The following is a 13,897-nucleotide window of genomic DNA, read 5'->3' as shown; positions in this document are numbered from 1 at the left end:
GGCACTCACCCCACGTGACGTTCTTTGGAGAGGTCATGCTGCTGTGCACCACAATACAGGTGTAATTGGCTTTCCCATCAGGAATAATGTGGACATAGAACAGACACTCAAAGGCCCAGTCCAGATGAAAGGTAAGATCGGACTTCTTCACCCTCTCAATCAGGACACCATCCTTCTCAAAAGTGACATCAATTTCGGGAGGATGGAAGCCCTCCGCATAGCAATGGAGCGTATTATTCTTGCCTTTCTCTGCTGGATAACGAGAATAGACCTGCACGTTGGGCTCCTCTGCGAGAAGAATGAAGAAACAGAAGGCAAAGTGTCAGTTGACATGCGTGAGGTCTCTGCCATTGTCTTCCTAGGCAGAATCGGTCGCAGCATACACCAGACAAGGACCACTTTTCCAACTCAGATATGACTTCCTTAGAGAAAGGTTCAGGGATGGTGTGGATGCATCTAGACCAGTGGTTATTAAAGTGTGCTCTGTGGAGCCATTGGGGCTCCGCTGGGCATAATGGATGGGCTCTGTGCTCCTTCCTCCTCTTTCCTCCTCCTCCTCATAGACACCTCACTATGCACACCCTTTCCCCCAAGTCTTCCTTGCTTCCAGAATTAGTCAGGGGTTGTTTGGATTGTGTTTTTCCTGCATGGCAGAAGAGGGTTGGACTGGATGGCCCCTGGGATTGCTGCTAGTACTACTACTACTACTACTACTATTATTATTATTATTATTATTATTATTATTATTTGAAACACAACAAGATGAGTTCACAGCAGACACTCTGCTGGTTGTTTAACTGGACTACACGTTGGACCCTTCCCAAGTGTCTAGGACTGTGTGATGTATCGGCGAATAATGTGTGCAGATCCCAGTAAGGTGGCCTTTTGTAGCTGGCAGATTGTAATCTTCTCAGCGCTGATTGTATTTAAGTGCAGGCCAAGGCCTTGAGGCACTGCACCCAGTGTGCCGATCACCACTGGGACCACCTTGACTGGTTTGTGCCAGATTATTATTATTATTATTATTATTATTATTATTATTTAGTACTGGTAATTTTTTGCCATAGTCTTTGCAGTTCGATCTTTAAATCCTCGTATCATGTCAGCTTTTCCAGTTGTTTCTCTGCAATCCTGCTGTCACCTGGGATTGCAACATTGACAACCTATACTTTGTTTTTTAACACAATTGTGAGGTCAGGAGTATTATGCTCCAAAACTCTGTCTGTCTGAATCCAGAAGTCCCAGAGGAGTTTGGCATGTTCATTCTCTGTAACTTTTTCTGGCTTGTGATCCCACCAGTTCTTTGTCGCAGGCAGATTTATTTATTTACTTATTTATTTATTTACTTTATTTGTATACCGCTCTTCTCAGCCCTTAGGAGACTCAGAGCGGTTTACAACAATTTAGGTATACACAATACAAAATCATTAAGCATTTAAAAGCAATAGCACCACAAATCATTAAACATCAATATCATTACATCACTACATCAGTATAACAAATCCATCAGGTCTCATCAATGAAATCAGAATCCAAACTCGTTATCCGATATTCCGTGTTCCGATAGTCAATCAAGCAATCACACTGCTTAGTCAAATGCCTGTTCAAACAGCCAGGTCTTTACTTTCCTCCGGAATGCCAGATGGTCTTTGTGGCACAAGTTCCAATGAATCATCTAAGCAAGGGTGTTGTGCCTCTGCTTGTAGTCTGTCTGCGCGATCTTCTTGCAGCAGCTGCAGATGTAATCTATTGTTTCATCTGCTTCCTTGCAGAGTCTACATTTGGGATCTGTTGTCCGCTTTTCAATTCTGTCCATGGAGAGAGAGCCTTCTTTGGCCAGTTTTCTCTTCTGCTCTGGATTGTGTTTTTACGGGATTCCCTTTTTGCCTTTTGCACTTGAAGCAGTTTACTACTATTGATTTACTTCAATGTTGGGTCTTGACTGCCTTTCACATTATTATTATTATTATTATTATTATTATTATTAGGCGTATCCTCATTCATGTCACCATCACTTAATAATATAGATCTGGAGGGTCCACTAAAGAGAAAAAATGGTTTCATTTTCCAAGCTAAAGACATATAAACCAACGAATAGTCTCCACCTTGAAAAATGCAGGGACTTCCCTCAATGTTGTTGTTGTTGTTATTTGAAACATCACAAAATGAGTCCACAGCAGACACTCTGCTGGCTGTTGTATTGGATCACATTTCGGACACTTCCCAAGTGTCTAGGACTGTGTATCGGCAAATAATGCATGCAGATCCCAGTAAGTGGCCTTCTGCAGCTGGCAGATGGCAATCTTGTCAGCGCCGATTGTGTTTAAGTGCAGGCCAAGGTCTTTAGGCACTGTACCCAGTGTGCCGATCAACACTGGGACCACCTTTACTGGCTTGTGCCAGAGTCTTTGCATATTTACTATTTATATTTCTATTCTATTATTATTATTATTATTATTATTAAAATGACCGGTTGTGCAATCCGGATGGTAATTTTGTCAGTGCCAATTGAATTTAAGTGCAGGTCAAGGTATTATTATTATTATTATTATTATTATTATTATTATTATCATTATTTGAAGCAAACAAGTATTAGTATTATTATTAAAATGACCGCTTGTGCAATCCGGATGGTAATTTTGTCAATGCCAATTGTATTTAAGTGCAGGTCAAGGTATTATTATTATTATTATTATTATTATTATTTGAAGCAAACAAGATGAGTCCACAGCAAACGAAATCACTATGCTGGCTGCTGTATTGGTTATTATTATTATTATTATTTGAAACACAACACGATGAGTCCACATCAGACAAGGCACTCTGCTGGCTGTTGAATTAGATCACATGTCGGACCATTCCCAAGTGTCTAAGACTGTGTGATGTATCGGCAAATAATGCGTGCAGATCCCAGTAAGGTGGCCTAGCCCTAGGACATTCCACAGATATAAAACCCAATTTCACAAGATTCCATCCATGAAAGCCTTCAACAATATATTGAATTCCACAAATCAAATAATATATTGAAGTCCACAAAATCAAATAATATATTGAAATCCACAAATGAAATAATACAGGGAGAGGCAGCATAACTTCCTTTTTTAAAATGCGTGCCATTCAGTCGGTTGAAGACGTAGCGGAGCGCTAGCGGTCTCGTTTGAGAGGTGGGAGTATAAAGTTTTGTCCTGATACAGTTCAGTCACCATGATGCGTTGGAACAGTGAGGAGTGTGCTTTTGCTGTTGAGGCCTACTTTTCAAGCAGATTTGGAGTGGCCGGCCCACTCTCCTTGTGATTTTTTTTCTATGGGTTTTTTTTTAAATCCCGTGTTTATGTGAACTGTCCAAGGACCCTACAAGATTTGAAGACCAACATCCAGGAAGAAATTGCCAACATAACGCCTGCTATGCTGGCAAGAGTCATGACAAATGCCAGAAATCGGTTTACTCAGTGTATGGAGAATGGAGGACGTCACCTACCTCATTTGATCTTCAAAACTACGTAAAACAAAACTTTAGGGATGTGCCTACATTATAAAAAAATTAAAATTTCTGATTCATACAATGGGTTTTATTAAGTTTTGAAAAAAGGAAGTTATGCTGCCTCACCCTGTATATCAAGTTTGAATCCGGGGAGAGGCGGATGAGCTCCCTCTATTAGCTCCAGCTCCTCATGCGGAGAAGCCTCCCACAAGGATGATAAAAACATCATAGAATCATAGAATCAAAGAGTTGGAAGAGACCTCATGGGCCATCCAGTCCAACCCCCTGCCAAGAAGCAGGAATACTGCATTCAAATCACCCCTGACAGATGGCCATCCAGCCTCTGTTTAAAAGCTTCCAAAGAAGGAGCCTCCACCACACTCCGGGGCAGAGAGTTCCACTGCTGAACGGCTCTCACAGTCAGGAAGTTCTTCCTCATGTTCAGATGGAATCTCCTTTCTTGTAGTTTGAAGCCATTGTTCCGCGTCAAATCATCTGGGCATCCCCTGGGCAACGTCCTTGCAGACGGCCAATTCTCTCACACCAGAAGCGACTTGCAGTTCCTCAAGTCACTCCTGACATGGAAAAAAGAACAACAAAACCCTGTATATCGAAATCCACAAGCATGTGGACAATTTCAGCAGAAAGGGAGGAAACCATGAAAATGGACAAAATCTGGCTACCAGTTTGACAGCCCCTGATCTGATCTACACTACTTAATTAATGCAGTTTGATACCACTTTAACTGTTGTGAGAGTTGTGGTTTGATGGCACACCAGCCCTCTCTGGCAGAGAAGGCTAGAAAGCAGGCCTGGGCAAACTTCCGGTCCTCCAGGTATTTTGGGCTTCAACTCCCACAACTGGAGGGCCGGAAGTTGCCCAGGCCTGGCTCATCACAGGAAGTTAAGGAGTTAAGAGCTGAAGTTTGATCACACGTTCAAAGAGAGGATTACTTTGGAGGGCTTCGAGGACCTCGAGGCAGAGCAGGAAAGCCAAGCAGGGCAGGAACATGGCTAAAGCCTCGGAGGACGACACCAAGAAGACCCCCGCCTCTTCTTCAGCTTCCTCTGAATCAAAACAAGCCAGGGAAACGCCTGGAACTCAGCGGGCTTAGGTTTCGGCCAATGGGAGCAATTCATTCTTCAGCATCACTAGTAGCCGGGCAGATGTTTCTCCTCAAGCGCATGCGCACTCTCGCGATTGGAGGATTTGCTGGGGTTTTTTTTCTTCTGTTTCCTTTGCTGGGAAAAGGATGGAAGGCAGGCTGGCAAAGGTGGATCTCTGAAATAAAAGAAATGCAAGAGACTATCAGAGAAATAAAAATAGCCCAGAAAGGCTGCAAGTCTGAAAATATGGATTCAGTAGGTTCTTGTAGGTTTTTTCGGGCTATAGGGCCATGTTCTAGAGGCATTTCTCCTGACGTTTCACCTGCATTTATGGCAAGCATCCTCAGAGGTAGTGAGGTCTGTTGGAAATAGGAAAATGGGTTTATATATCTGTGGAATGACTGGGGTGGGGCAAGGAGCTCTCTGCTGAAGCTAGGTGTGACTGTTTCAGCTGACCACCTTCATTAGCATTTGAAGGCCTGCCTGAGCCTGGGAAAATGTTCTGTTGAGAGGTGTTAAGATGTGCCTGGTTGTTTCCTCTCTGCTGTTTTGCTGTTGTAATTTTAGAGTTTTTTAATACTGGTAGCCAGAGAACACAGAAATGCTGGACCACTCCAACAACCACCATGTCAGACTACACAGAGAAGCCATTGAAATCCACAAGCATGTGGACAATTTCAACAGAAAGGAAGAGACCATGAAAATGAACAAAATCTGGCTACCAGTAATAAAAAAACTCTAAAATTACAACAGCAAAACAGCAGAGAGGAAACAACCAGGCACATCTTAACACCTCTCAACAGAACATTTTCTCAGGCTCAGACAGGCCTTCAAATGCTAGTGAAGGTGGTCAGCTGAAACATTCACACCTAGCTTCAGCAGAGAGCTCTTTGCCCCACCCCAGTCATTCCACAGATATATAAACCCATATTTCCTACTTCCAACAGACCTCACTACGTCTGAGGATGCTTGCCATACATGCAGGCGAAACGTCAGGAGAAATGCCTCTAGAACATGGCCCTATAGCCCGAAAACGCCTACAAGAACCTAGTGATTCCAGCCATGAAAGCCTTCGACTATATGGATTCAGTGCCTAGAAAAATAAATATAAAAGTTGAAAGAATGGGAGATAAACATTATTTACGTTTCCCAATATAGAGACTCAAGGCAAGCATAATTTTATATTATTTTATATTATTAATAATCCTGTGCATGGAATAAACTTTGCTGTACTTTTGGACTATCAGCAAAGCTTTATTGGCCACAAATTTTGATTATTTTGGAATATTTCAGAATTACGGATAAATGATCCTCAACCTGTTGCGTGAAGTAATCGGAAGTCACAAAAACTATAAAAACAAAAAGGGATGGATAAAAAAATACGTTGCTGGACAAAAAAAGGAGAAAGGCCAAGTCTTCAGAGTGTTGTATTCTACAAAATAGTGCTGGAAAGAGAAGGTCAAGGGCAGAGGTCCTCAAACTAAGGCCCGGGGGCCGGATGCGGCCCTCCAAGGTCATTTACCTGGCCCTCGCTCAGGGTCAATCTAAGTTTATAACGACTTGAAAGCACAAAGCAACAACAATCCTATCTCATCAACCAACAGCAGGCCCACAGTTCCCATTGAAATACTAATAAATTTATATTTGTTAAAATTGTTCTTATTTTTAATTATTGTATTGTTTTAAAGTGTTTTTTTGCACTACAAATAAGATATGTGCAGTGTGCACAGGAATTCATTCATGCTTTTTTCAAATTATAATCCGGCCCTCCAACAGTTTGAGGGACTCTGACTTGGCCCTCTGTTTAAAAAGTTTGAGGACCCCTGGTCAAGAGCTTAGCCAAGGCCCCATCAACACTGCCACATACTGCAGTTTGAAATTGCATATGGTCTCATTCATATATATGTGTGTGTTTGTGTGTGTGTGTTTGTATGGTTTTGTGCATGCTCTGTAAGGCATTTTTTTGGTCTTTTAAGTATCTTCCATTGTGTTTTTCAGTGTTTTTAAGAGTGATGGTCACTCGTTGGCCTGACTTGCAGCCTTTCTGGCCTGATAGGTGTATTGTGTCCAGATTTGGTGTCAATTTGTCTAATGGGTTTTTGAGTTATATTAATCTCACAAACGAGGGCTCGCCTAACCTATGTGTGTGTGTGTGTGTGTGTGTGTGTGTGTGCATATATATATATATATAGGTTAGGCGAGCCCTCGTTGTCCGAGTAGGAGAGTAGGATAGTCTTCCAAGGTCAGTGTACTGGCGGTGGATCCATTGGTGACTGTGGAGCCCTATTCTTGACCTGCATCTTCTCCCGCAGTGAGGGCATCGGTTTCCAGGTGGAAGGCGGTCCCAGTCGGGGTTGGCTTGACACGCCTTCCTCTTGGCACATTTCTCTCTTTTGCCCTCCATTCGTTCCTCTTCACATTCTGCAGCACTGCTGATCTTAGCTGACCTCCAACTGGAACGCCCAAGGGCCAGGGCGTCCCAGTTCTCAGTCTATTCCAGTGTTTTTAAGCTTGGCTTTCAGCCCATCTTTAAATCTCTTTTCCTGTCCTCCAACATTCTGTTTTCCGTTCTTGAGTTCCATTTGTGCCTCTTCAAATTCTACAGTACTACTGGTCACAGCTGACCTCCAGCTGGAGCACTCAAGGGCCAGGGCTTCCCAGTTCTCTGTGTCTATACACACACACATACATATATATATATTATCTATATCTGTATATCCACACAGCCATTGTATGAGGCTAGATCTACACTGCCAAGTAATGCATTGTAGGAGTATACACTGACCACGATGGCATTTCAAACCACATTATAACTAGCTGTCCCCTGCCAAATTGCTGTGTCCTAGTCTGTGTATATGTGTTTTGTGCGTGTATATATGTGTATGTGTGAGTGTGTGTATTTGTGTATATGTGTGTTTGCATATATGTGTGTGTGTGTGGTTTTGCGCATGCGATTTAATGTATTTTTTGGCTTTTTAAGTCTTGTCTGCTGTGTTTTTCAGTGTTTTTCTGAGTGATGGTCACTCGTTGGCCTGAGAGGTGTCTTGTGTCCAAATTTGGTGTCAATTCGTCCAGTGGTTTTTGAGTTCTGTTAATCCCACAAATGAACATTACATTTTTATTTATATAGATAGAAGATACAATCTGTGTTAGTTAGTTAGGTGATCCCTCGTTGGCTGAGTAGGATAGTCTTCCAGGATCAGAATTCTTATGAGTCTGTAGGTGGCTGTGGAGCCCTATTCTTGACCTGCATCTTCTCTCGCGGTGAGGGCATTGATTTCCAGCTGGAAGGCGGTCCCAGTCGGGGTTGGCTTGATGCACCTTCCTCTTGGCACGTTTCTCTCTTTCACCCTCCATTCTGCAGCACTGCTGGTCACAGCTGACCTCCTGCTGGAGCGCTCAAGGGCCAGGGCTTCCAAGTTCTCAGTGTCTATGCCAGAGTTTTTATGGTTGGCTTTGAGCCCATCTTTAAATCTCTTTTCCTGCCCACCAACATTCCGTTTTCTGTTCTTGAGTTCGGAGTAGAGCAACTGCTTTGGGAGACGGTGGTCGGGCATCTGGACAACGTGGCTGGTCCAGCAGAGTTGATGGCGGAGGACCATCGCTTCAATGCTGGTAGTCTTTGCTTCTTCCAGCACGCTGATGTTTCTCCGCCTGTCTTCCCAAGAGACTTGCAGGATTTTTTGGTGGCAACGCTGATGGAATCGTTCCAGGAGTTGCATGTGACGTCTGTAGACAGTCCACGTTTCACAGGCATATAGCACGGTTGGGAGGACAATCTATATATATAAAAATGCTCTGTGCATAATGAGTGCCTTAAAAACAAAAGAACCAATGAACGAAATCACACCAAATTTGGCAACAAAACATCTCACAACACAAGAAGTGACCATCACTCAAAAAATTATGATTTTGTCATTTGGGAGTTGTAGTTGCTGGGATTTATAGTTCACCTACAATCAAAGAGCATTATGAACTCCACCAATGATGGAATCAAACCAAACTTGGAACACAGAACTCCCATGAGCAACAGAAAACACTGGAAGGGTTTGGTGAGCATTGACCTTGAGTTTGGGAGTTGCAGTTCACCTACATCCAGAGAGCACTGTGGACTCAAACAATGATGGATCTGGACCAAACTTGGCACAAGCACTCAATACGCCCAAATATGAACACAGATGGCATTTAGGGAAATAGACCTTGACATTTGGGAGTTGTAGGCACTGGGATTCACAGTTCACATACAATCAAAGAGCATTCTGAACCCCACAAATGACAGAATCGGGGCAAACCTCCCACACAGAACCCCCATGACCAACAGAAAATACTTAAAGCCATCCAATCCAACTCCCTTCATCAGGGCAAGAAAAGTAATCAAAGTCCTCCTGACAAAGAGCCACCCAGCCATAGATAGAGATAGATATGATTCACACACAGATATAGTATAGATTTGAAAAGGACCCTTAAAGAAGGACAATGATATGTTGCATGTTCCGGGGTGGGCAAACCAGAAACTCTCCACATCAACACTGACAAAGAAACTGCAAGAAATACTTTTTATCCACAAGCATAAAGAAATTACATATATTAGAAACCAACACTTTCTCATTTCTTTATTTTCCAGATCAACAGACTGGGCCACAGCAACGCGTGGCAGGGGACAGCTAGTAGCTTTATAAACAAGCACCTTAGTCTCCCTACAATCTCTATCTCTGTATCCACACAGCCATTGTATGAGGCTGGATATACACTCCCAAGTAATGCACTGTAGGAGTCTACACTGACCACATGATGGCGTTTCAAACCGCATTATATAAATTATAATTATAAATTATATAATATATAATTATATATTATATTAAAGGAGGAGACCATGAAAATGAACAAAATCTGGCTACCAGTATTAAAAAACTCTAAAATTACTACAGCAAAACAGCAGAGAGGAAACAACCAGGCACATCTTAACACCTCTCAACAGAACATTTTCCCAGGCTCAGCCAGGCCTTCAAATGCTAATGAAGGTGGTCAGCTGAAACATTCACACCTAGCTTCGGCAGAGAGCTCTTTGCCCCACCCCAGTCATTCCACAGATATATAAACCCATTTTCCTACTTCCAACAGACCTCACTATCTATGGGGATGCTCGCCATAGTTGCAGGCGAAACGTCAGGAGAAATGCCTCTAGAACATGGCCCTATAGCCCGAAAAAAACCTACAAGAACCTAGTGATTCCAGCCATGAATGCCTTCGACAACGCATTATATAAAATTGTAGATTGGGGGGTTGTCTTTGCCTTGAAAGCCCACAACAACACTGACAACCTGTTGACTGTTGGTCTACAAGTTCAGGCCTTTTGTGTGTGTGGTCACAACAGGCCCAAATCCTTCTGTCAACTTACAGCAGCCATTAACCTTTTTCTTTTTTTTTCCTTTTTGGAAGCAACTGAAAGGCACACTTGTTAATAATATAGGGATATTGGCTTTAATTAACCTGCCCCGCCCTTAGGAAGGCAGTTTAAAAGAGTGGGAATGGAGGGGAAAGGAAAGTGTGAGGGAAGAGAAGAGAGGAGGAAGGTGTCATGGCGGAAGGGGGTCCAGTGGAGGCCGCTGTGGTGAGTAGCCGTGCCTTTTGGGCCTCCTTTCTGAGGGAAATTAGGGACTCATAATATCTCTAATCATCTCTCCACCTTTTGGCAATAATCCTGAAGCTATAATCCCTTCCCCAAATTGTATATATTCCCTCAAGATTGAAATAGTAGAGGAAAAAGTGTGGAAATTACAAGGGAAACTTGAGCCTGGTTCACAGTTTTGTGCTTCAGCCAAACACTTGGCCTTGCGATTGTGAATTGTCTGTCTATTATCCTATTTATTCTTCAATTATGAGTCTTCAGTTGTTTACTATTCTGTTTATTCTTCAATTATGAGCCTTCAGTTAATTAATTAATGGTTTTAAACAGTGTGATATCATTTTGGGGAGTTGTGTTTCTCAAATGTGTGCTTTCACACCCAAGCCCAACAACAGGCAACTGAAAGGATTCTGGTTTGGAGGTTTTTTCACTCTTTCTGAATGTGCGCATGCGCAGTCTTTGCAGACACACCTGTCGCTGAGAAGGAAGGCTGGAATTGAGACTCCTGAGTTAACGCGCAGGCGCGGAAGAAGAGGCGGGGGGGGGGGAGAGGAGAGAGAAGGATGCTACGCATGCGCAGTTCAAAGAGTCCTTTCTCTTCCCATTTCCCCAGATATTCTTCAATGGTTTGCATCCAAATAGATGTTCTCCATTTATTTTGTTTTATTCCTAGGAAAACTATCCTTAGGGACTACAATTGAATTGTTTATTATATATTGCATGTAATATTAGAATCATAGAATCAAAGAGTTGGAAGAGACCTCATGGGCCATCCAGTCCAACCCCATTCTGCCAAGAAGCAGGAATATTGCAATCAAATCACCCCTGACAGATGGCCATCCAGCCTCTGTTTAAAAGCTTCCAAAGAAGGAGCCTCCACCACACTCCAGGGCAGAGAGTTCCACTGCTGAACGGCTCTCACAGTCAGGAAGTTCTTCCTCATGTTCATATGGAATCTCCTCTCTTGTAGTTTGAAGCCATTGTTCCATTGCGTCCTAGTCTCCAGGGAAGCAGAAAACAAGCTTGCACCCTCCTCCCTGTGGCTTCCTCTCACATATTTATACATGGCTATCATATCCCCTCTCAGCCTTCTCTTCAGGCTAGGCTAAACATTCCCAGCTCCTTAAGCCGCTCCTCATAGGGCTTGTTCTCCAGACCTTTTATCATTTTAGTCGCTCTCCTCTGGACACATTCCAGCTTGTCAATATCTCTCTTGAATTGTGGTGCCCAGAACTGGACACAATATTCCAGGTGTGGTCTAACCAAAACAGAATAGAGGGGTAGCATGACTTCCCTAGATCTAGACACTATGCTCCTATTGATGCAGGCCAAAATTCCATTGGCTTTTTTTGCCGCCACATCACATTGTTGGCTCATGTTTAACTTGTTGTCCATTACTGGGTTGTTGTGAATTTTCCGGGCAGTATGACCATGTTATATATTAATATAATATATTGTATATATTATAATCTATATAAATTAAAATGTGATGTTTGTGGGATTAACAGAACTCTAAAACCACTGGACGAATAGACACCAAATTTGGACACAAGACACCTAACACCCAATGTATGTCCTTCACTCAAAAACATTGATTTTGTCATTTGGGAGTTGTAATTGCTGGGATTTATAGTTCACCTACAAGCAAAGAGCATTCTGAACCCCACCAATGATGGAATTGAACCAAACGTAGCACACAGAACTCCCATGGCCAACATAAAATACTGGAAAGGTTTGGTGGGCAGTGTCCTTTGGTTTTGGAGTTGTAGTTCACCTACATCAAGAGATCACTGTGGACTCAAACAATGATGGATCTGGACCAAACTCTACATGAATACTCAATGTGCCCAAATGTGAACACTAGAATCTTGATATTTGGGGGTTGTACTTGCTGGGATTTATAGTTCACCTACAATCACAGAGCATTCTGAACCCCACCAACAATATAATTGGGCCAAACCTCCCACACAGAACCCCCATGTGGGCCACAGCAACGCGTGGCAGGGGGCGGCTAGTCTATAAATAAAAATATAATGTTTGTTTGTGGGATTAACATAACTCATAAACCACTGGACGAATTGACACCAAATTTGGACACAACACACCTATCAGGCCAACAAGTGACCATCACTCATAAAAACACTGAAAAACATAGCAGAAGAGACTTTAAAAGCCAAAAAAATAAAAAAATACATTACAACGCATGCACAAAACCACTTATACACATATATACACAGACTGGGCCACAACAACGCGTGGCAGGGGACAGCTAGTATTATAATAGTATAATGCAATACAATATATAACTAATAAAATGATATTATAATTATATATTTTATATTACATGTAATATTACTGGGTTGTTGTGAGTTTCCCAGGCAGTATGGTCATGTTATATATTAATATTAATAATATATATATATATATATATATATATATACACACACACATACTGTATAATATTTATAATAATGTAATACAGTGTAATAATAATATAATTATATATTTTATATTACATGTAATATTAACAATATTTCAGTATAATAATATAGTAAATATAGTAATATTTCATACTGATATTGTACTATTCTAATAATATAAAATATATATGATCGTGCCATTACTGCTCAAGCAGGGAGCTTTGAGATGGTTGAACGGAAGCTCTCCGAAGCTCTAGGTGCCCTTTCCACCAATTACAGGGAAAACCAGCTGATCCCTAATCCATCCAAAATGCAGACATGTGCTTTCCACCTTAAGAACAGACAAGCATCCTGAGCTCCGAGGATCACCTGGGAAGGAATCCCACTGGAGCATTGCAGCGCACCCAAATCCCTGGGAGTGACCCTAGACCGTGCTCTGACCTACAAGAAGCCCTGCCTGAATATCAAGCAAAAAGTGGGTGCTAGAAACAATATCATACGAAAGCTGACTGGCACAACCTGGGGATCACAACCAGACACAGTGAAGACATCTGCCCTTGTGCTATGCTACTCTGGTGCTGAGTACGCATGCCCAGTGTGGAACACATCTCACAATGCTAAAACAGTAGGTGTGGCTCTTAATGATACATGGCACATTATCACGGGGTGTCTGCGCCCTACACCACTAGAGAAATAACACTGTCTAGCCGGTATTGCACCACCTGACATCTGCCAGGAAATAGCAGCCAATAGTGAAAGGACCAATGCAGAGACATCTCCAGCTCATCCCGTTTGGATATCAGCCAGTACATCAACGACTTAAATCAAGAATCAGTTTTCTAAGATCTACAGAGACACTTGCTGGAACACCCCAGCAAGCGAGAGTCCAAAAGTGGCAGGCTCAAACCCGATAAATAAATAAAATAAATTGTATTTATGACACTGTAAACAATTAATTTTGCCCTGTTAACCACCTTGAGTCTCCTAGGGCTGAGAAAGGCGGTATACAAATAAAGTAAATAAATAATAATAATATGTTTTTTTCCTCGCTTCCAACCATTTGCATTTTGTCACCACCAACTAGATCCTGGAGGATTTCTTCATAATGGATGAGGAACCCGTGCCTGAGGAAACCACTGAAGAGGGTGAAATTGATCTTTATGGTAATTTGACATTCACCTCATCAGGTAAAATAGTTAAACTTGTTTTGTGAGATCTTAATTAGTATAATAGGACATTTTATTGGTATAGGCAGTCCACGGGG

General features: G+C 42.2%; 1 protein-coding gene across 1 annotated transcript in view; it reads left to right on the top strand.

Moving 5' to 3' along the window:
* The first annotated feature begins 202 nt into the window (after positions 1–202).
* PATL2 (PAT1 homolog 2) overlaps positions 203–13,897 on the top strand; it is a 35,023-nt gene continuing 21,328 nt past the window's right edge. The window contains 5 exon segments of the mRNA XM_067471467.1: positions 203–340; positions 4,425–4,611; positions 10,058–10,143; positions 10,145–10,198; positions 13,718–13,820. Coding sequence (XP_067327568.1) covers positions 203–340; positions 4,425–4,611; positions 10,058–10,143; positions 10,145–10,198; positions 13,718–13,820 — 568 coding nt within the window.

This window comes from Anolis sagrei, chromosome 9, assembly GCF_037176765.1.
Source record: "Anolis sagrei isolate rAnoSag1 chromosome 9, rAnoSag1.mat, whole genome shotgun sequence".
In the NCBI taxonomy this organism is placed as follows: Eukaryota; Metazoa; Chordata; class Lepidosauria; order Squamata; family Dactyloidae; genus Anolis; species Anolis sagrei.
The sequence above is the reverse complement of the archived record's forward strand: the minus strand, read 5'-3'. Positions and strand labels throughout refer to the sequence as shown.